Raw genomic sequence first — 22881 nt, forward strand, 5'->3', positions numbered from 1 at the left:
TTGTCCCAGCCCCAGAGGTGCAGAGCCTCCTCCATGCTGAGTAGAGGGAATGTGAGATGGGCCAGGAGGGGATTCCCCTGCTTCCATTCCTTCTGTTCCTTGGGTCCCCTCCTTCTGCCTGCTGGCAGCAGCTTTGGGAATCCTTTGCTTCTTGGCACATACCCATCTGGGACATTTGTCCAATGGCTGCCGGAGAGTGCCTCCACCAGTCCTTTTCCCTCTCACACTCCATGACACTCCTTAACTTTGCACTTCCCACTTCAGCTCTGCTGCTGTGCTGAGCAGGGCACCCAGCTGGTTGTGCCTCACACAGGTGTTATTTCTGCCAGCCCTGGTTCCAGAGCTGGGCTCCAGCACTCCCGGTAGTGAGCCACAGCCTTCTGGGGCCATGACATCCCAGGGGGCTGCACGTGTGACATTATCCATGGGTGTCCAATTGTCTGTCTATTTTTGTCCTTGTATGTCCAGGTGTGTGTCAATGTGTCTGTCCATGTGTGTCCATGTGTGTCTCAGTGTGTCCAGGTGCACCCAGCTGCGTCCAGCTGTGTCCATGTCAGTGTCCATGTGTGTCCATGTGCACGTCCAGCTGTGTCCGTGTCAGAGTCCAGCTGTGTCCGTGTGTCCGTGTCAGTGTCCAGCTGTGTCCGTGTCAGTGTCCAGCTGTGTCCGTGTCTGTGTCCAGCTGTGTCCGTGTCTGTGTCCAGCTGTGTCCGTGTCAGTGTCCAGCTGTGTCCAGCAGTGTCCGTACGTCCCCCACTGTCCGCGCGCGCCGCCGCACGGTACCCGCAGGGCGTGGCCCGACGCCGTCACCCCGCCCCTCTGCGTGGTGACGTCATGTGGGGCGGGGCGTGCGCGCTCCCGGCACTTCCGGGTTCCCCGGCCGGAGACGCGGAGCCGGTGAGCGGGGGGGCCGGGGGGGGCTGACGGGAGGTGTGGGGTGAGGGGCTGCGGGTGTGACAAGGTGGCGCGGCGATGGGGGCCGTGGGGTGCGCGGTGATGAGGGGTGCAGGGTGACGGGGGTCTGGCAAGGGGTGCAGGGTGAAGGGCGCCCATGGGGTGCGGGGTGTTGCGGCCAGCCAGGGGTGCGGGGTGGTGGGGTCTGACAGAGGGGTGCAGGGTGGTGCAAGCGGGCGCTGCTCCCCCAGCTCCCCGCGGCCGCTCACCCTTGCCCAGGGCCGGGCAGGCCCCGATCCCTCCCCTCACCTCCCACCCAGGTGCCCCCCCAGTCACCCCCGCAGCCCCCGGCCCGCCCGTGCCGGGCCCCGCACGCGTGGGCTGCACTGCCCAGCCAGCAGCCTTGGCCCCTCATTCCTCCTCTGCCCGGGGGACACAGCAGGTCAGATGTGCCTTTCCGTGGGACCCCAGTGGGGGTTGGTGTCTGGTCCTTGATCTGCTCCCGCCAGTGCTGACACCCCAAATCTCTCAGCCTATTCCTCCCACCAGGCAGAGATCCCAGCACCTGTGGGATGCTTACAGCTTTCTCTGATTTTTTCATGCGTTACATTAACAATAAATCACATTTTTTACATAAAATGAGCAGTTGCAAATAAGCTCTGGGTAACTTGTGCACATTGTGGAGTTTAAGAAGCTCTTCCCTCGTTGCCTTCCTTGCAGTGACCCCGGTCCTCCTGCCAAGGAATGAGAGCCACCTGCCCAGCTGGATGGCACCAGGAACATCCTCGGGGAAACTCCAGCACTGGAAATCCAAAGCAACTCAAAAACTTGGAGTATAAACTTGGGAACATCTTGCCTCGACACGCTGGGCCTTTCACAACTTGCTTGGCCCGTGCATGGCGGCTCCAGTGGAAAATCAACCCCAGCTCTCCCTGCGGCTCTGGCAAATTGTAGCCTGGTGCAGGAGTTGGTAACAGGCTGAAGGAAATTCCCAGTTTGGAGTGTCTGGGAAGCACAGTCTCGCCATCCAGGCTGGGAGCTCAGTGGCTGCTCTTCCTCCTCTGGCTGCTCCTGGGCCCCCGTGGGGCAGAAGCTGGACGAGTGCATCGGCAGTGACGCTTCTCCAGCCACCACCAGGTTTGTCAGCTGTGACAAATAGGGACGAGGGTGGTATGATGGTTCCATCCTTCACTCCATGCCTGTGTTCCTGCTGTGGGAATCAGGGTGCTGCTGCCTTGGGCTGGGCACAGGGAAGGAGCCAAAGTCAGAGCACACGGGTCCTGCTGGGGCTCTGTCCTGTCCTATTCCTCTCAGAGCTGTTCCCAGGAGTTTTATCCTCCAACCAGCCAACCCATGACCCCCTGGCTTTCCTGCTCCTGGGCTGCCTCTGGCTCCAGGTTGCACTCAGCTCTGGGTGGAAAGCAGGAGCTGTGTGGGAGGAGAGGGCTGTCCCCAGAGCGGCCCTTGGACCCACTGTCCCTTCAGAGCCCCCACGTCCCCAGGGCGGAGGGTGACTAGCACCGCACTCGTGCTTGGAAAATGACTGGCTCCATGTCCAGGCCTTGAGTCACTGCTCACGCCGCCGTCGTGGGCTGTTGTTTTCCATCCCAGAGTACAGGCAGTGACCTGCTGTTTATTTATAACTCTCACAGCGTCGCGGCTTCTTGGGAAACCGAGGAGCCAAGCTCTGGGACGGGGGCTCTGCTCTGCTGGCACAAGCCTTGATTCCAGCTGTTCCCAAGGAATCTGGCTGGTTTGCAGCAATTTGGGAAATCAGTAGCTCTGCCCTCGCACTGTGACTCTTCTTCTAGGTAGGTCCTGCCCGGGGTTGTTCCTCACTTGTTTGCTTTTCCCTGTTTCACCCAGGGAGCTGCTGGGGTGGTGACTGCTGGGAATCCTTGTGGGTTTTCTCTGCTGTAGATGTTTTTGTCTCTGTGTTTGAACATCCATCCCTTCTCTGAACATCCATCCCTTCTCTTATCCTTCCAAGATCACAAGAAACAGCCGTGGCTTTCCAGGATCTGCCTGGAAATGCTCCAGAACCCTTTGGTTTTTTCTAGACCCAGTGCCAGGGCTGCTGTTCCAATTTCCCTGTGTTTCACCCAAGACTTTTGTAAGGTGAAATCCGCCTCAGAGCTGCTTCCTTGCACTCATTCAGGAAAATGCTGTCCCAACAGAAGTGGTGCCATGTGGATTCGTGGCGCTGGAACAAACTGGTTGGACTGGTCGTGGTGGGAGTGGAGAGTCCCATGGTGAAGGTGGCAGGTTGTCCTCCTCAGCTCTTGCCTCCTGCAGGCACTGGGAGAGGTGATGCTGGCAAAGAGGAGTGGGGGAATAACACTCACTTTGTAAAACTTAGACCACGTCTTTGTAAAACTTAAATTAAGTCTTTGCAAAACCTCTGCTATTACCCCTTCCCCTGTGACTAGCTCAGGACTCCAGGGTGGTCTTGAAGCTGGAACATCTGTGCTGCCTCCCTGGGCATGAGAAATGCCACCCTCGTGTTTCCTACCCTCATGTTTCCCACCCTTGTGTCTTCCACCCTCACGTCTCCCACCCTCAGGTCTCTCACCCGTGAGTCTTCTCCCAGTCCTGGGTCTCCTCTCACTCTTGGATCTTCTGCCCTTGGATTTCCCACCCTTGACTCTCGCATCCTTGGGTCTCCCACCCTCAGTGTCTCAGAGGGGATGTGTCTCTTGTCCTCAGGATATAGCAGGAGGTGGTGGGGAAAGGGGCAGAGGCTGCCTGACCCTGAGGAGCCAGAATCTCCTGGGTGGAAGGCAGAGATGGGGGTGGCTCCCTGTGGTCCTTGTCAACCACTGCAGCCTCTTCAGGGTCCCCTCGCTCCCCCAACCCCCCAGCAGCCCCTGAGCCAGAAGCTAACTTTCCTGTAATCCCTGTGCTCCCTCATTCCTGTGTTGCAACATGAGGAGAGGAAATCTCATGACAAGTCACAGCGAAAACAGTTTCATTTTCTCTGAAAGTGTCTGTGAACTATAGAAACACTGAGGATCATCCTGGGTTTGGCCCCAGGGAGCTCTGGCTCTACTGCTTCTAGCAGGGCCAGCTGGGGTGGGACCTGCACAGGATGCTTTGGGTCTGGGATGTTGCAGGTCTGGGATGTTGCAGGTCTGGGATGCTCTGGATTTGAGCTGCTCTGGCTTTGGGTCACTCCAGATTTATGCTGCTCTGGTTTTAAACTGCTCCTGATTTGAACACTGCTGCCTTCAGGACTGGCCGTGGCCGTGTAGGAGCTGCTCGGCAAACCATGGTTCTGCCCAGGCTTGGCAGGAGAGGGGCAGGTTGATGCTGTCAGCTCTGCTCAGGGAAAGCTCTGGGAATTTTGTGATGACTTGGAAATAAAATCTGAGACATCAATACCATTCCAAGTCTGTTGTCTGCCAGAGATCAATGCTGGGCTCTCCTTCTCCATTTGGATAGCAAGTGGTTCCATCTTAAGGGAATAGCTTGATAGGATAAGAGGGAATGGTTGGAGAGGAGAGGAGAGGAGAGGAGAGGAGAGGAGAGGAGATTAGGAAGAAGTTCCTCCCTGTGAGGTTGGTGAGGCCCTGGCACAGGTTGCCCAGGGTCTTGGAACAACATGGTCTAGTGGAAGGTGTCCCTGCTCATAGCAGGGGAGTGGGACTGGGTGGTCCTTAAGGTGCCTTCCAGCCCAAGCCATTCTAGGATTCCAAAAATAAATTCCTTCTCCAGCCTCTCACATCTTTAGGAAGCTGTTAGCAGTAGCAGGTGCTGGAGCAGCTCTCAGACCCCTTTCCATGCCAGGCCCTGCCATGTCTGGTGAGGGATCCAGCTGTGGTTGGTGAGGGATCCAGCTGTGGTTGGTGAGGGATCCAGCCGTGCTGGGGGTGTCCTGCTGACACCACGTGCTTTGCTCAGAGGCTCCAGGCCTTGGTTTCGCAGACAGCTCTGGGCGAGGAGCAGGGCATGAAGCCAAGAGTCAGAAGTCAAAGGTCCCTTGTTGTCTGCCACCCCCCTGCAGTGGCAGGTGACCCAGCCAGGCTGCCCAGGCTGCTCAGATCAGGGTTTCCCATTGTAGGACAGCACTGTTTTTCCTCTGTCTCCCACTAAAGCAGCAGAGCAGCCCTGGCACCCCCCAGAATGGGGAGATCGTGGGGTTCATCTACCTCATGGAGACTTCCAGTACATAAAGGGGCTTAAAAAAAAGGTAGAGAGGGACTTTACACCAGCAGACAGTGATAGGACGAGGGAGAATGATTTTAAACTAAAAGTAGGGATTTAGATTGGACATTGGGAAGAAATTCCTTCCTGTGAGGGTGGTGAGGACCTTGGACCTGTGGCTGCCCCATCCCTGGAAGTGTCCAAGGCCAAGTTGGACAGGGCTTGGAGCAATCTGGGAGAGTGGAAGGTGTCCCTGTCCGTGGCAGGGGGAGAAGCTGGGTGGTCTTTAAGGTCCTTTCCGACCCAAACCCAAATTCCATGATTCTTTCCTGTCTACCCAGACAGCTCTGTGCTGAGAGAGTCTGTCCCAGCTGGACTTGGAGCAGCATCACTCTTCTGGCATGTGACAGAGAGCTGAACTGCCGTCCCCTCTCCTCAAGCTCTTCTGGGGATTGACACCCCCTTGTCTGGGCCACTTAATGCCACTCCCATGGTTTTTGGGTGCCTTGTTCAGGCTCAGGCATTGCAGGTCACTCAGAAAAGGGAAACAGTCCCTTGCCATGCCTGTGGCACTGCTGGTCAGACCTGCCTGGCAGCTCCCCCAGCCTGGGGGCTGCCTGAGGGCCCTCACATGGGTTCATTACTCCCTCCTGGTCTCCTGGCCATGCTCTATTGCCTGAAAGTCTCCTGGTCCCTGGGAATTGTCCCTGGGAATCACAGTCCCTTTCCATGTCAATCCCTCCCAGCTCAGATCCCACAGTGTCCTGGCCATGAGCACCTGCAGAATGCCTCAGGTCATGATCTATCCCTTTTGGGTGGCACCAGGAGCCCTTCCCCTGGCAGATGAGTGAGATGGAACCCCTGGGTGCTCAGCCATCCCCTCTTTGTCCCACAGGTGACATGTGAAGGCAGCACCCAGCAGCGGAGATGCATTCCAGCCACCCTGAGGACCCCAAGGAAGCCATCCAGGTGAGCCAGAATCCCCCAGTGCTCCTCAGACAGCTCCCAGTGCAACTCCAGGCACTGCTGGGGATGGGTTGGACTTGTGGGTGCTGTCAGCTGCGATTAGAATGGTTTGGGACTGGGAAGGGATACTTGATGGTTTGTCTGGGTTGGGGGATTAAAGGAAATAAGGGATGTGTGGGTTAAATCACACCTTGGCCTTTGCAAGAGCCCACAGGGGGCAGGGAAGGTGCTCAGCCCCAATACCTGGGTGCAAGAGTGTTGTTCTTCCCCCCAGTTTGGGGGATTCACCCAGCTTTGGGAGTCTAAACACATTCAACAAGCAAAGATTAACACCAACAGTTAAACCCAAGTGTTTAATTTGTGCCATGGATGAATCCATGCGTGACTGATAAAATCATCTGCACTCTTTAATCCTCTCAGCCCTCAGTGCTTCTTTCTTGGGGCAGAAGACCTGGGGGGCAGCTGGAAAAGCTGGAAAACAGCACCCCAATAAGGGACACATTCCCCTGGCTGTTGCCCTTGAGCTACAGCTGCTGGGAATCTTATTTAGATGCTGAAAAAAATATCCCAGGCTGGAAATTTAATATGGGTTTTTGCAGCCAACCCAGGCTCAAGTCAAAGTCTGTGCAGCCCTGCCTCAGGGAACAGTCAGCATTTGCTGGGAATGCTGCGTGGTGCTGAAACATGGATTGTTTGGTTGGAATTTGAGGAGGAATTTGTGATGTTTTCCAAGTGCATGCTAGGAAGAACAGCCTTGATTTAAAATAAGGTTGGTTGAGACACCCAGGCTCAGCTGCATTTGGAAAAACTCCTCTCCACTGGTGTGAAATTGTTAAATTCACCAAGCTTGCTGCTTTCGACTGGTGAAAGAGGAAGTAAAACTGCTGGAAGGCAAAATTCCACATCCCAGCTTCAGAACCCACCGAGTCTCTGAAGGCAGCAGCTAAACCCCAATGTCCTTCCAAACCCACTGATTTGGGGGGTCTGACCCCTGAGGGTTTACCCACAACAGCCAGCAAGGTCAATGACTTTGATTTGTGCTGGCAGGCCCCGTGTCACATGTCACATGCTGCTTGGGCTGACCTGCTCAAGCTCAGGGGATATGTTCCCTCCTCTGAGTTTCTCCTTTCGCACCCACACTTAATCCTCGTGTTTCCCCCAAGAGAGCACTTGGAAAGAACCAATTCCTTCTTCCCCATCCCCTTAAGCTGTTTGCTGTCTGCAGAAGAAGCTCCACACACTCTAAAGGCAACCACAGTTTTGAAACACCAGCTAAATTATTATTTTTTTAACAAAATAAGGCAGATGCCAGGATTGTGAGTCCTCAGCTTGACCAGTTCAACCACTGCAAAGCGTGAGGATGAGGCAGGAGTTGCATGGCGCTTCACTATGGATGAGCCTTACTGGGTTTTGAGCTCTTTAGTGTATTAAATCCTGCCTAATGCTTTCATTTTTATAATCCAAACTTGCACCTCCTGCCTTGCAGCTGATCAAGAAGCAGCTGGTGAATGCCATCAAGGCCCTGCAGAAGCAGTACGTGAGCTCGGATGCCGTGGTCACCAGCGATGATGGCAATGCCAACACGCTCTGCAGCGCCCTGGAAGCTGTGTTTGTGCACGGGCTGAAGGCAAAGCACATCAAGACAGAGAGTGGGGGGAAAGGGAAGAAATCAGGGGGTCGGGGACCCCTTCCCCAGCCTGTCTTTTGGGGCCTGCTGAAGAGCATCACACATCGGTGAGTGGCTGTTGCTGCTGACATGGGTTTGCACACTCAGGTTTACCCCTTCTTTTGGTGCCATCAAATCACAGAATGAACTAGGTTGGAATACACCTTTGAGATCAAGTCCAAAATAACCTAACACCTCCTCATCAACTAAACCTTGGCACTGAGTGCCACATCCAGTCTGTTTTTAAACACGTCCAGGGTCACTGATTCCACCACCTCCCTGGACAGACAATTCCAGTGCCCAATCACTCTTTCAGTGAAGAATTCTTTCCTGCTGTCTAACCTAAACTTCCCCTGGTACAGCTTAAGACTGTCCTCTCATTCAGTCAGTGGTTGCCTGGGAGAAGAGACCAACCCCCACCTGACTACAGCCTCCTTTCAGGTGATTGTAGAGAGTGATGAGGTCTCCCCTAAGCCTCCTTTCCTGGTGAAACAACCCCAGCTCCCTCAACCATTCATCATAGGGCTTGTGTTCCAGGCCCTTCATCAACATTGTTGCTCTCCTCTAGACATGTTCGAGTGTCTCAACGTCCTTCTTAAAATGAGGAGCCCAGAACTGGACACAGCACTCGAGGTGCAGCCCCACTAGTGCTGAGTACAGAGGAATAATGACTTTCCTGGTCCTGCTGGCCACACTGTTCCTGATACAGGCCATGATGCCATTGGCCTTCAGGAATTAGGAGGATGGCTGAATGGACAGATGTGTTTCTACCCCATCTGTGTGCTCAGTGCTCTCAGCTGCAGGGAGAGATGCTCTCACAGGGGTTTGGGGGGCTGCCCTGGGAGGTGGGGGTAGCAGAGGGAAGCCCCTGCGGTGCCAAGAGGGGCTGGAACCCCATGGCCCCTCTCAGCGTGTGCCAGGGTGAGCTGATGTCCCCAAACAGCTAAGGAATGAAACTGAAGGCACGCTCCTTTCTTACTGATTTCTGGGTGTCAGACTGGATTTCTGGGCCCAGTGGAAGCCCAGTGACCACACTGGTGTCCAGCAGCAGCCACTTACAGGATGTACAACACAGTGATCTGGGCTCTCTCCTGAGCTGCATCTGCTGGGACTGGTTGGCCCCGTTTCCCCACATCCCAGCCTGCCTTTGAGGAGGTCTCTCCTGGGTGATCACTATTTACTGGGGTTTTTCTGAGCCACTCCCTAAGTCAAGTTCTCCCACAGTAAATAACAGCCCACACACAAATTGTTCTGAAAGCCTCGTCTAGCTCCATCACCGACTCTTGAATTATGAAAGAGTGGATGAAAATAACTCTTTCACATGCTATGGGGGATATTTTTGTGCCCTTTGAAGGCTTTTTCTTCTGTCTTGAGAGACAGATTAAAAAAGAAATCTTACAAAACCTTTGCTCTGGATTTTGAGGTGTCTGCAGTAAGATGGGAGCAGGGAGGATCGAGGAGCAAGGTGTCGCTGTTGGATTTTAGGGAAGAACAGTTAAATTCTAGAGTTTGGGATTACTTGAGCTCAAGCCCAGCCAGGTTGTCTTTTTGGGGCTGCCACAACAGTTTTCACTGTGTTTTGGCTGCTTTTAAATTTGAAGTGAGGATTTAGACATGTGGTTGTCACCAAGGAGGATACAGCTAGAACAAACCCCACAAATACACAGGGACGGCAGGAATTTTCCCCTCTGCATCCTTGGTCCAGTGTAAGCCATGGGTGGGAGATGCCTCCAGTCAGAGAAAGCAGGAGCAGCCAGAGGATGCCTGGGGTCCTTACCAACATATTTGGCTTTGGGGAATTCAGGAGCTCTCTTGCTCCATAGCAAACCACATTTTCCATGAAGGAGAGAGATTTTCCACAGCCAGTTTTATCCCAGCTCCTGATCTCCTGGTAGCAGAGCAGGTTGGGCAGTGTCCTGCACCCACAATGGACCAAAACAGAGCTGCTCACTCATGTCCTGTTCTTTTTCCTCCCTGTTCCCAGGAATATTGTCTCGGAGCTGGAACAACTGATGTTTATCAACACGGACGTGGGGCGCTGCCGTGCCTGGCTGCGGCTGGCGCTCAACGATGGCCTCATGGAGTGTTACCTGAAGCTGCTGCTGCGGGACCGAGCTCGGCTGCCCGAGTACTACCAAGCCCCAGCTCTGCTCCTGGATGCTGAGGAGTGCGAGTTTCTCCTCTGCTACTTGCAGGGTTTATCATCCTTAACCTTCGAGCTGTCCTATAAGTCAGCAGTTCTGAATGAGTGGACCATCACCCCGCTGTCCCTGTCGGGGCTGTGTCCTGTGTCCGAGCTGCTGGAGCCCCTCACCTCCTCGGCCTCCGAACCCCACAGGAAAGCATCACTGGGCTCTATCTCCCAATCCTCAGGGTCAGATGAGATCGAGATCCAAGCTCCTGTCCTACCCATCGGCAAAGCCAGCAGCAAGATCAAGCTCACGTCGTCCTCGCTGAGCCTGAACACCACGAGCTCATCCCAGCTCTCGTCCAGCCTGGGCTCTGACAGTCTCCCCCCAGCGCCCTGTGCCCGCAGCCCTGAGCGCGGCGAGGAGCCACTGTCCTGTGACTCCGACCTGGGCACAGCCACTGCCGAGGACCTGGACAGGTCCCTGCAAGAGTGAGTCCCTCCTCATATCTCCCCTCCAAAGGGATTTTTAACCCTGTCCAGGCTCTGGTTATTTTCTCTCTGTAGGCAGGCAGTCTTTCTCGCTGTTTTTCTTTCACAAGCTCTTTCTTTCCCTCGTGGAAGGAGCTTTTGTTCTTTTCACGAACCGCTCGGCATGGCTTGTTGAGACCCTCCTGCCACTGCAAATGAGCTCATGGCCACTGAAGTGTGTGTGTGTTCTCTATACCAGGGCAGAAACGTCAGAAAAATGCTGCTCCCTGGTTTCAGGAATGTCACGTCTTCCTGGTGTACACTGGGGGATGCTCCAGGGCTTTCCACAGGGGGAAAGAAATGTAGGGAAGGGTTGTAATTTGCAGCTTCGGCAGATTATTCAGAGAGGGAGGTTGTTGGTTTGTCATCCTTGTGATTTATTCCTGCCAAGCATCCAGCACAAAGATTTCCAGGGTTATATAAGCTCTGAGTAATCTGTAAATATTTTGCCTGGCACCTTTAAAGTGTGACTCTGAGGGAGCCGAGCCTCGGGGTGATGCCTCTTCCCAGTCTTAAGGAAGAGTTAGAGCTGCAGACTGTGCTTCCCCATCTAATAACAGCATCATTCCCTACTTCCAGGATTTTGCATCTTCCAGTGATCCTGGAAGAACCTGCCTTGATTGGATTAAACTCGTGATGGAGATGCTCCTTTGAGTTTTAATCTTGGGCTGGTATAATTCTGGAGCTGGCAGCAAAGTGGGACCACGGGAACAGCCGATCCTCTGGCCAGGCTCCACTATTAATTGCTCATTAATGAGAACAGTTGGAATTTGGCACATGGTCCAAGGCTGGACTCGTGTCCAGGAGCTGTACATGGGGTTGTGGCTGCGGGAAGCGTCCAGCACTCCCTCTATCCACCAAATTAAACCCCATTAATGGGTGTAATTGGGAAATGTTCCCATCACAGGCAGGGTCCTGCTTTGTGCCATGGGGCTGGCACTGCTGTGTGGGGCACAAATCCCACATTTTTCTGTTGGCATTACTGGAATTTTCCAGCCATACTGTGCTGCCAGCCCGCAGAGGCCAGCAGTGACACTGAACCCTTTCTCCATGGTTATCATTTACAATAACTGGGTGGTTTTATAGGTTTTGGTTACTGAGCTGCCTGCAAACCGGTCACTTTTCCATTTCAAGGGTGTTGTCCGAGTTCAGCAAGGCCAGGCCGAGCCCGGACGCCCCGGAGGGACAGCTGCTCCCCAGCATGCTGGGCTGCTCCCCCCAGCCACCTGCAGGCTGCCTGGCATCACCTGCCCACCCAGCACCGACCCCAGGAACACGCCAGGAACCTCCTGCCAGCAGTGCCATCCCTGCTCGGACAGCCGACCCCACACCCCCCAGCCATGGCGATGGAGATGCCGGCAGCATGTCTGGAATTCCAACCCCTCAGGATGGTCCAGGCAGAGCAGAGAGCAGCGGTGAGGGGAGCCAGGCAGTGCGCAGCCCCACGGCCCAGTACCTGCTCTCTCCCCTGCTGGGCTGTCCGGTAGGTGCTACAGCTCCTCCCTGACCCATCTCCTTGGGTTTGTGCCCAGTGGTAAAGGGAAATAAAACTGGGGACAGCTCTGATAGGCACTGCTGTTCTAGAATCAGGGCATCCCAGAATGGTTTGGGTTAGAAGGACCTTAAAGCCCATCCAGTGCCACCCCCTGCCATGGGCAGGGACACCTTCCACTAGACCAGGTTGCTCTAAGCCCCATACACCTGGCCTTGGACACTTCCGTGGATGGATTTCTCCCAACTCCCATCTTCCATGCCACTCCCACTTGGTTGTCAGTGATGGTTCTCACCCCATGGAGCCATGGCCATGCAGCTGCTTCAGGAGAAGCTGGATCAAAGTCAGTATTCCCTGGTGAAAGAGGTACCAAAGCTTCTGAAGCCCTGCCTGGCCTGTCAGTCATCCCTCTCCAGGAGCGGCTGCAGCAGGAAGTTTTGGATTTGTTAGGGATATTTGAGAGAGATGAGCTCTCACACAAATCTGGCCATGAGCTGTGTGCAAGCGATAATACAGCCCGAGTCCAGTTTCTCATGGGGACTTTTCTTCATTTATGATCCACTTAAGAGGAGGAAAAAGGGTTGACTGGACAGGAAACAAAGTAGTTTCCCAGTGGGAAAATCCTCCTGCAGCACATCTGTTCCCAGAGCAGGATGGCATTCCTGGGTGTTGGGCCTGAGCAGGGGCGGATTTCCTCTGCTGCCACCGGGAGCTGATCCACATCCACTGACTTCTGCTTTTAGGAAACTCTTTGAACAGCCCGGTCCTCTGTCTCATTTGTGACTGACTGTTCCGTCCTGGTTCCTATTGTTTCCCTGCTGGTTCCCATCCTCCCATGCTGGTGAGGGTAGGATACACCTCACACCCCCCAGACCATTTCTCCTTTTGCTCTCTGCTCCTCTCAGTTCCCTCCCGCTTATCCCGTTTCCGCTGCTTCCTCGTGGCCCAGAGCCAGTTTGACCTAATCTATGTATAACATACTGTGTCAACAGGAAATTCCCCCTGCTCTCCATGACTCATGGAGCAACCTGCATTCCTGCCCCAGGAGTAATCCGGGAGCCGACACCCGTGATCCTCCCCGCAGGGTGGTGACAGCTCTTCTGCTGTCACTTAGATTGTTATTCAAAATAAAAGGCTCTTGGAAGGCCGGGAAGGGGAGTTTAGAGCATGTTCCTGTTGGGATGCAGCCCTGGAAGGGTCTAGGAATGCTGCTCCCTTGTGCCAGGGCACTGAGCTGGGTTGTTATTCCTCCTGGTGTTTCCTCAGGGACCTTGTCCCAGAACCTTGCTCCTTTCAGGAGGAATTTCTTCACTGGAAGGGTGGCCAGGGATTGGAAGGGGCTGCCCACAGAGTTTTGGAGTCCCCACCTCTGGAGGTGTCGAAGGAATGCCTGGATGTGGCACTCAGTGCCCTGGTCTGGGTGACAAAGTGGGGATCAGGCACAGGTTTTCTCCCTTAATGATTCTGTGATTCTGTGATAAAAGCTCCTGGAGAAGCTACAGCCACATTTTCTTCTCCCCATGGGTCTCATCTCCTCCTGGCACATGCAGAGGCTTCTTCCACCTTCCCTGCCTTATTTTTCCCCTGCATGGCCCAGGCTGTGTGGCATCCTCTTGTGAGCCTTAAGTCTCTATTTCACCCTGGACATCTTCTCTGTGCCTGTCCCCATCTCTCTTCTTCCTGGTGCTTCTGCTCCAGACAGGCTCATGCCCTTCCATGGCAGGGCTGGAATTTCACCCCCACTAGGAACATTCCATGGACCAAAGTCTGTTGTCACTGCAGGGAATGTGGTCTCCTCCCACAATGATTTTAGGGGGAGAGAACTGATTGATTTGGGGCTCTATAATCCCACCAGAATACGATCCCTGTATTTTCTAGCTGTTGACACAGTCCCACAGATCATTCTCTGATGGGAGGGAGCAGGGGAGCCATCCATCTGGGAATGGCCAGCAGAAAATGAGAAAGTCATGGAGTGGTTTGGGGAGGAAGAGACTTGAAAGCTCAACTTGTTGCCAACCTCCTGCCATGAGCAGGGACAGCTTCACTAAATCCTACACATCAGTGCTGAGATTTGGGCTGCACAGGAGCAGTCCCTGAGGAGGGGGTGCTGTGGTCATGTGTGTTTGAGGGGCACAGGGTGCTTGATGAGCTTAATAATTCACATATTTCATTTTTTAACAGAAAAGGAAGAGCTGGATCTCCGAAGATGATTTCTACAGACCTTCCCCAGGAGAGGGCAATGGGAGCACAGCCGACACCAACGGCTTTGGGCCAGAGGGGGACAGTGAGGGGCCAGCCCTGGGGCTCATCAGTGCTCTGGACTTGGAGAGGCTCTCAGTGCCATCCTCGGACACTGGGAAGCCCAAAATGTCCCCAGAACAGGAGCAGAAGGGCTTCAGCGTGGTGCACCGCAGGCAGATGGGTATGTGCCACCTCCTGCTTCCCTTGTGCTCCGGGGCTGTTCCGGGTGGGAATGGGCTCCTTGGGAAGAGCTGTTGGCTCTTGGGAGCTGATGGCAGCACTGGGAACTACAGAAGGCAGTGGAGCAGCTTTCCAAGGCATTGCTGAGCCCAAGGAGGCTCTGGTGGGAAGCATTTTAGGGGGCGAGGGTCTGTCCACCCTGTGGGACACCTTTCCTTTATCCCACTTGTTCCCAAGCCTCAACATCCAAATGCAGGGGGACAGAAACCCAAATGCAGGTGAACAATGATGGAGACAGAGGTCCTGTCAGCTCCTGCCCCATTCCACCATCCACCAGCACCAGCTCTCACCCCTGCCGTGCCTCTGGGTGCTTGCTTTGAGCCCTCCTTGGCTTTCCTCTCCCCGCTGGCTTCCCCTTTCTCACTTAAACTGAGACATCTTTTGCTGCAGGTCTTTCCAACCCGTTCCGCGGGCTGCTGAAGCTGGGCAGCCTGGAGCGGCGAGGAGCCATGGGGATATGGAAGGAGTTCTCCTGTGAGCTGTCCCCGCTGGAGCTGCGGCTCTTCCTGGACCACGAGGACAGGATCTGTGTGGAGAGCTACTCCCTGCTGCGCTGCGAGTCCCTGGCGCTGACCCACTCCGATGGCCGCTTTGAGCTGGTTTTCCTGGGGAAAAAGCTCTTCCTCCGAGCTCCTTCCCGGGATGAGGCCGAGGACTGGCTGGACAGGATCCGTGAGGCACTGCGCAAGTGCCGGCCGCAGCTGGAGGAGGAGGACTGGGAGACTCTGGAGTATGCCGAGGATGGAGGCGAAGCCCAGCCCATCCAGGGCAATTCCAGTGCTCTCCAGTACAGTGACGTGCCTGGGAACAGCTTGGACTGGACTGCAGCTCCAGACCCAGAGCTGGATGCGATCAAAGAGGCTGTTCTGTACATGGATGTGGACAAAACCTGGGTCCCTTTTGTTTTTTCCCTGTCTCTAGAAACTCTAAAGTGCTTTAAAATCAGGAACAATGACAAAATTTTAAGCAACAGTTATGGCATAGAGACCATCCAGGACATCCTTCCAGACACCAGCCTGGGGGGACCCTCCTTCTTCAAGGTGATCACCTCCAAGGCTGTGCTGAAGCTGCAGGCTGAGAACGCAGAGGAGGCAGCCTCGTGGCGGGAGCTGGTCAGAGAGGTGCTCATGTCCTACCTGGAGAGTGCTGAGGAGGCACTGACCCTGGGGGGCAGCTTGGATGGGCACTCCCAGGTTGTCCTGAAGAACATAGTGAAGGAAAATGGCTTCCTGTTGCAGTACCTGGTGGCCATCCCCACAGAGAAGGGCCTGGACTCGCAGAGCTTCATCTGTGCAGGTACAGAACTGTGGAATGGTTTGGGTTGGAAGGGACCTTAAAGCCCATCCAGTGCCACCCCTGCCATGGGCAAGGACACCTTCCACTGTCCCAGGCTGCTCCAAGCTCTGCCCAAGCTGGCCTTGGATGCTCCCAGGGATGGGGCAGCCACAGCTTCTCTGGTTTCCCAGGAATCCCAGCAGCACAAGATCCCCTTGGTGGGGCTTCATGTCCCCAGTCAGGGGCACCTTTGGTGTCCTGTGGGCACACAGTGAGCCCCCCATGCTGAGTCCTCTCCCTCCCTTGTCCAGTTCAACTGGGATGTTACTGGGCTCCCATTTGAGATGCTTTTGGCACAGACAGTGAGGAACTGGGACTGAAGCAACTTTAGGTGGACCAGGAAGCTCAGGACTCTCTTCCTGGGCATTTTGAGGCCCCAGCCTCTGGGGAAAGTGCAATCTGGAGCAGTTTTTCCGGTAAGGCAGCACAGGAGCAGGGATTGCCATGGGTGTGACAGGCTGATTTTGCAAAACAATAATTTACCCTTCCCCTGACGCCTCTCGGCACGCGGGGAGATGCTGGTGGCACCTTCACTGACCTCCACAGGAGCTGTAATTTGCCCTTTACCTTGCTAAGTTAATTAAATTTCAGATTTCTCTCCTGCTTCAATTATATTTTTTGTACCCTCCAGCAGGTTGGGTTTTTTCTTTTAATTGCTCCTTTTTTTATTTTTTTTTCTGGTCTATTTGGTCTCTGCCTTCCCTTCCAGGCTCTGTCCTGCATCTTCCACCTTCCCACAGCTGGAAGCAACAAGCCAAATAGACAAATTCCCAGTTTGTAGGTTTGTGTAGGTTTTCCTTTGGGATGTGCCTGCCCTGCTTTTACCCACCTCCCAGCCTGACACCCGAGGTTCCATTCTATCCCAGGGTAATGAGCAATAAAAGATGTATTTTATTATTAATTCAGAAAGCAACACATGATCTCCATGAATATATTGGGGGGATGAGCTCCAGCTATTCCAGAGTGCAATGGATGGAGTAGTAAAGCTGAGCTGGGTTCCCCACTGCTATAATAAAGGGCTTTGTGGGTTAATCCATTCTGACCTTATCCCTTGCAGACGAGGTTTTGGTACCCTGCAACAGCAGGGGAAAAGAAAAGAGCTGAGTGAAGGCAAAACAGGGCAAAGCTACTGGTGGAGGTGATGGGGCAGCAGGTGGGATTTCCATTCTTCCCTAAACTACTTGGATATTGCCAGAATTCACTTCCCCTAAAAAAACCCAAACATTTCAACCACTTGATGATTAAAAGTGGGTTCAGGGATAGTTCAGCCTCCTTACGGAGAAAAAGTGAAGCAGCAACTGTTGAACCATCGTAGTCTTAAATGCATGGGGAAGGAGCTGGGGGCCTCACTGAACATCCTCCAGGTGCTTTAGGTGGTCTCTTCCCCTTCCCAAAACTTTCTTGTTCAATTCCATGCTGCCAAAAGTCTCTCCCCCATGGCAGCAGTGGTGGGCCCAGGCTGTGGGGCAGCACAGTCCCCTCACTCCCTGCTCCCGCAGGCTGCTCCAGGCAGATCGGCTTCTCCTTCGCCAGGCCCAAGCTCTGCGCCTTCTCCGGGCTCTACTACTGCGACAGCTGCCACCGGGATGAGGAGACCGTGATCCCCTCCCGCCTCATCCACAACTGGGATCTGACCAAACGAGGGGTGAGTCCTGGGCTGCCTCCATAAAGGGAGCAGGGAAACACTCCAGCATCTGCTTCCTCATCTGGGCATTCCCTGGGGTGGACGTGCTCACTCCAAACCTCCCTCCAAGCTTCTGGGGCTGCTTCTCAGCCTGTGCCCACCTGTCCCCTCTCTCTGTGCCCCAGGTGTGCAAGCAGGCCCTGAAGTTCCTCACCCAGATCCGAAACCAGCCGCTGATCGACCTGAAGCTGGTCAATGAGAGCCTCTACGAGCACGTGGAGAGGATGGGGAGGATCCTGCGCAGCCGGGAGCAGCTGAAGCTGCTGGGGGATTATCTCATCATGTGCCGCAGCGGCGCCCTGAAGGAGCTCAGCAAGCGGTGAGGTCCCTCCTAGGGTGACATTGCCCTCTCTTGGCACCCTGGTGGTCTCCTGCTCCCCTCCTCACCCACCATGGGAGCAGGGAGTGGTGCTGCCAAGGCTCAGGCTGTCTTTTCCCTCCATATCATCTACTCTGAGGAGTTATCCATCTGTTGGCTGGGTCAGCACAATGTGCTGTGACTCAGGAAACACCTTCCTGGCCGAGGAGCTTCTGGCTGGACAGGAAACACCTGGGAAAATAGATGATATTTATTTTCTTTTTTCCCCCCCCTTTGAAATGCTCTCACACGATTTCCAGCAGTAGGATTTGGGATGTGAAAATGGGCTCTGCAGTGATTCACTTCAAGAGGCTGCTTCATCCAGGCTCCTCCTTGATCCAAAGCTGTTGGAGGTGTGGTGGAAACCATCTACCCCCTTCCTCTCTGTGCTTCTTTGCAGGCTTGATAACAGGCATTACCTCCTGGAGTGTCCCCACAAATACAGCGTGGCTGATCTGAGGCAGGTGAGAGCTGTGCATGGTCACAAAATCACAGAATGGTTTGGGTTGGACGGGACCTTAAAGACCACCCAGTCCCACCCCCTGCCATCCATTTCCACCTCCCACTAGACCAGGTTGCTCCAAGCCCCCTGGCCTGGTTATAGGGGTTTTCCTGGTGAAAACACCCTGGTGTCTGTGGGGACACCACATACTGCTCCTTCAGCAAGAGGTTCCCAACAGTTGGGTTTTCCAGTGATTCCCAAGCCAGGAGCCCCATCCTGGTAGGTCATGGGTGCTACTCTCAGCAGTCAGGGTCCCACTGCAGCCTGGGTGTGTGGGGTGGGGATTGTTTTTGGAGGCCAGCCTTGCCTTCAGGCGGCAGCCCAAAGCATGGGTGTGACCCAGCAACCCCCGCCAGGGCCGGGCTCCAGGAGCACTGACCCCTGTGTCCCCCAGATCGCCGACGGCGTCTTTGAGACCTTCCTGCAGTCGCTGCTCCAGTTTGCATCCCACCACGTTTACAGCTGTGACCTGTGCACCCAGCGGGGCTTCATCTGCCAGATCTGCAACAGCAGTGACATCATCTTCCCCTTCGAGTTTGACACTACCACCAGGTGAGTAAGCCACCTCTGTCCCAACCCCCTGCAGCCAGGACACCCAAGGACACTCTTGGCTTCTCCCAGGAGCCCCAACCAACCCCTGGGTCCTGCTCAGGTTCTGCCATTCCACAGCATGTGAGGGATTGGAAATGACTCTGAGGTGGTTGTGCCTCCTCATGGTGCCCAGAAACTTGTGATTCCCCTGTCCTCAACCATGGGGACCATATTGTGATGCCCATGTCCTCTTGTGCCTGGAAGTCACATCCTCATGGTGGCCTTGTCCTTATGGGAGTCACATCCTTGTGGTGCCCATGTCCTCATAGTGTCAATGTCCTCATGGGAGTCACATCCTCATTGTGCTCATGTCCTTGTGGGAACCATGTCCTCATAGTTCCCCCATCCTTGTGGGACTCATTCTCACAGTGCCCACATCCTCATGCCCATGTCCTCATGGGACCCATCAGCCCCAGGGTGCTCCAAGCCAAATCTGTGCTGTTTGGGGCAGGAGAAGACCATCCTCCCAGAGCCAAGATGTCACCGAGAGAGGTGGCTTTGCAGACTGAAGATGGCAGAGCCACCAGCACCTCACTGTCAAAGGCCTTGCTGGGTGCCAAGGCAGCGAAGGGGCTGGAGGGAGGAGGAAGAGGAGGAGGAGGAAGGTGCTGTGTGTTCCTGTCTTGTTCACCTGGCCAGTGCCTCTCCCATTCAGGGTCAGTCTGACCCCTTGCAGGGGCTGCAGGAGGGAAGGAGAAGCAGCAGTGGGATTGTCCTACATCCCTCTACAGCCACGGAGGGAAGCAAGGAAAGACGCACAGACACAAATTTCATAGAATCCCAGAATGGTTTGGGTTGGAGGGACCTTAACAACTATCCAGTGCCACCCCCTGCCATGGGCAGGGACACCTTCCACTATCCCAGGTGGCTCCCAGCCCCATCCAGCCTGGCCTTGGACACTTCCAGGGATCCCAGGGATCTGCTCTGGGAGCAGAGATGGATGGTGGGCAGCACTGTGGGATGTGCTGGGAGAGGCTGAAGATGTTCCCAGAAGGAGAGGGGTGATGCTGGCTCTCACTGGGGTTTTCCCCTCGCCACAGAGCTCCCATCCCTCACAGGCAGGGACCTGTTCTGCAGTGGGGTCAGCTGTGGTTTGTGATGCAGCAGATGGACAAAAGTTGGAATCAGGGTGAGGATGGTGCTAGAGGGGAGCTCTATCCCCACCACCATCAGGGTTTGCTGTAGAAGTCAAACTCTTCCAGCCCAGGAGCCTGCTCCATTGTAGGTGGAGAGATCCACATCTCCATGATTATGTCATAGAATTGTGGAATCATTCAGATTGGAAAAGCCGTGTAAGATCATGTCCAGCCATTCCCCCAGCACTGCCAAGGCCACCACTAACTCATGTCCCCCACTGCTACATCCACATGGTTCTTAAATCCCTGCAGGGATGGTGACTCCACCACTGCCCTGGGCAGCTGTGCCAGAGTTGGACAACTCTTTCAGTGAAGAAATTTTCCATAATATCCAACCTAAACCTTCCCTGGGGCAACTTGAGGCCATTTCCTCTTGTGCTGTCTTATCCTATTTGGCACTGAGCACAATCCTGGCAGAGAGGTTTCACAGGCTGATGGGCTGCATGGCCTCACTTTGTCTGGCAATCCCTAAAAGTGAGCAGCAACACCCAGAACCTGCAGAAAATACCGAGGATACGGGGATCCGTGGGTGCTCCATGTGTTTTACAGGGCTGCGAGTATTTTCGTGGAGCAGGAGCAGCGCTGCTCGCTCCCCTCCCTGCCACGGGGACAGCGGTGAGCTCATTATCAAGGACAGCAACATCCCCAGGGGACCGATTTTCCCTGGAAAAAGAGCAGCCAGGCTCTGGAAAGTGCTGGCACGCAGGGCTGAGCTGGCTGGCGGCCGGCCGGAGGTCTCGTGTCCCGTGGAGCTGAGCTCTGAAGTTTTTTGACGTCTTTCTTTTTCACCCTGACGGAGGAGGTTGTGCAGCAGGAAAGCGGCTCAGCCGACATCCTCGCAGAGTTAAACGCGGCTTCCTGCCCCTCTGCCCGCCCCGGGGCCGCCGGGTCACAGCGGCACTCCTGCAGGATGTGTCTGCAGAGCCTCAAACAATGACCCACCAGCGCAGGACCCTCCTGCTCCGGCAGCTCGGGGGGGAGGTGGAGGCAGGAGATGCCACCTCTCACTCAGAACCACACCGGGTAAAACCCAGCTCCTCCAATCCCCCCGTGCCTGGGGAGCAGCCACCACCGCTGCTGATCTGGAGAGGCCACGTGGAAGTGTATTCCAGCAGGGAAATGCGTATTTCCCATCCCAAATACTGCCTGTTCATGCATGAGCCTTTCCCTGTCCTGAGTCCCTCAGGGTTTGCAGCTCCTCCTCAGAGCAGGATTTGACCCCAGCTGAGACATCATGGTCCCTTTCCTGGCACTGCCGGGTGTTTCTCCACCCCTCTCCCACTCATCCTTTGGGGAGTTAAGGTGTTTGGTGCTGTTCACACATGGATTGTGCACCAGGTATTTGCACACTGAAGGTAAATCTGCCTGCCCCGCTGGCATGTGGCTGAGCCACATTTTGTTGCCACTGATGAGATGAGGATCACAACCCAAAAATTGACTTCAGCCCTCGTAGCAGGGATGTCTCTGCTGTTGATTCGGCAGTGAAATCCCTGCCCAAGCTGGGGTCCCCCAGAGGGTGTCACATTCCTGCTGCTGCTGAGCCAGATCAGGGAGCTCCAACACCTCCACGCAGCCACCTGCTCAAGGGCAGCCCCCTCCTGGCTGCCTGTCCCTTCCCTGCAGCTCCACTGTCCCCACAGTGTCCCCACCACATGTGGGTCCTGCTGTCAGGATGGGGGATCTCCCACCCCAGCCACAGCAAGCAGAAGGTCCCCAACAGCGATGCTGTCACAGGGGTTGGTGTTGAGGGATCAGTGTCACGGGATTGGTGTCAAGGGCTCACTGTCACAAGGGTCAATGTCCAGGGTTTGGTGTCACAAGGTTGGTTGTTGCAGGGGTTGTCATAGCCTCGAGGCTCCGCTCGGTGCTGGGAGCGCAGGGCACAAACCTCAGCTCAAACCTCACGCCCGTCTCTCTGTCACACATTGGCAGCTGCCGGCAGCGCCCACCACACTCCTTCCGGCCGAACCACAGCACTCGGGGCTGCAGGGCTGGATGAGGAGCTGCTGAGGTGGATGTTCTGCTCAAGCAGCTGCTGCTCCTCCTGAGCCAGAGCCGGGGCTGGAGCTCTGCTCAGCGAGTGCTCAGAGCAAACCGGGACAGGGAAGTGTCCCCTGGTTCTGTGGGGGAAGTTTGCTCTTTGCTCTGATGTTACCAACACAGTGGGTTTAGTTTTTTCCATCTTTTCCCAGGTGCAGCGAATGCAAAACCGTCTTCCACCGGGACTGCCACGCCCGGGCCCCGTCGTGCCCTCGCTGTGAGCGGCGGCAGCGATACCAGCGGCAGCTGGAGGCCAGCACAGAGCCCAGCCTGTAGCCTGGCACTGACCTGGACACTGCCCTGGGGATGGGGATGGTGGGAGGGACAGAGCAGAGTCCCCCTGCCCAGGAGCCCATCCTGCGCCTGGCCCTGCCCTGGGGACAGGGGCAATGTGGGGTGGGTGCTCCTGCCCTGCAGAGGGACCCTCTGCCCACCCAGGGCCGAGCAAAGGGGTGGAAAGATCCATCCCCCCTCACACTAACCGGGTGCTGTTCCCTGTCACCCTCCTGGTGCCAATGTCCCCTCCCTGTGGAACCCAGTGGCTCTCCAGGGTGTCAGCCCAGATTTCCAGTCAAGGGTGTGGAGAACTGACGTTGATCAAAGCTCTAGTTTTTTAGGATGTTCGACACTGAAAACTGGTATTTTTTTACATGGGGGTTTTGCACAACTGAGCTGCTCTGGGTGATGGAGCCACGCAGGGAGGGGACAAAGTGACACTTGTGCCTTTAGGGACCTGCGTGCCCCGGGGGAACTGCGGGTGCCCCAAGCATCTCCTGCTCAGAGAGCCCACCCAGTGCCACAGCCTCTGGGAAGAGCTGGGGAGAGCCGAGCCGCTCCTCCCCACCTGCTGCTGCTCATCCTCGGGAGAAATTTTATTTTCCTTTAACCCCTCCCCACGCAAAAATAATTAAAGTTTATTTAACAACAAGTGAAG

The 22881-nt window shown here is 55.2% G+C and overlaps 2 protein-coding genes across 4 annotated transcripts in view; one reads left to right on the top strand and one right to left on the bottom strand.

Annotated features, from left to right (window-relative positions):
- Positions 1 to 6226, bottom strand: part of LOC146426391 (alpha-2-macroglobulin-like protein 1) — a 155571-nt gene extending 149345 nt beyond the window's left edge. The window contains exon 1 of the mRNA XM_085040064.1: positions 6216 to 6226. The gene's annotated coding sequence lies outside the window, so the exon portion shown is untranslated. The remainder of the gene's footprint in view (positions 1 to 6215) is intronic.
- PLEKHM1 (pleckstrin homology and RUN domain containing M1) lies at positions 820 to 22875 on the top strand. Of its 3 annotated transcripts, none has more exons than XM_085040067.1 (14): positions 820 to 897; positions 1615 to 2031; positions 2547 to 2705; positions 5933 to 6006; positions 7490 to 7737; positions 9654 to 10289; positions 11463 to 11811; positions 14002 to 14242; positions 14692 to 15597; positions 17136 to 17281; positions 17446 to 17639; positions 18079 to 18142; positions 18575 to 18732; positions 22100 to 22875. In XM_085040067.1, the coding sequence occupies exons 4-14, from the start codon at positions 5965 to 5967 to the stop codon at positions 22221 to 22223; spliced, it is 3108 nt and encodes a 1035-aa protein (XP_084896193.1). In that variant the 5' UTR covers positions 820 to 897; positions 1615 to 2031; positions 2547 to 2705; positions 5933 to 5964; the 3' UTR covers positions 22224 to 22875. The 3 variants fall into 3 exon arrangements, with proteins under 3 accessions (XP_084896193.1, XP_084896195.1, XP_084896194.1); XM_085040068.1 differs by lacking the exon at positions 820 to 897 and adding an exon at positions 965 to 986; XM_085040069.1 differs by lacking the exon at positions 2547 to 2705.
- Positions 22876 to 22881: the final 6 nt, after the last annotated feature.

The sequence above is a fragment of the Lichenostomus cassidix genome, chromosome 27 (genome assembly GCF_008360975.1).
Source record: "Lichenostomus cassidix isolate B80296 chromosome 27, HeHo_3.0, whole genome shotgun sequence".
Classification (NCBI taxonomy): domain Eukaryota; kingdom Metazoa; phylum Chordata; class Aves; order Passeriformes; family Meliphagidae; genus Lichenostomus; species Lichenostomus cassidix.

What these genes read in the sequence shown, in the direction of transcription:
- PLEKHM1 (XM_085040067.1), top strand. Translation starts at nt 5,965, where the DNA reads ATGCATTCCAGCCACCCTGAGGACCCCAAGGAAGCCATCCAG. An exon ending in GGTGCACCGCAGGCAGATGG is followed by an intron (nt 14,243 to 14,691) that starts GTATGTGCCACC and finishes CTTTTGCTGCAG; the next exon opens with GTCTTTCCAACCCGTTCCGC. An exon ending in CTGAAGGAGCTCAGCAAGCG is followed by an intron (nt 17,640 to 18,078) that starts GTGAGGTCCCTC and finishes GCTTCTTTGCAG; the next exon opens with GCTTGATAACAGGCATTACC.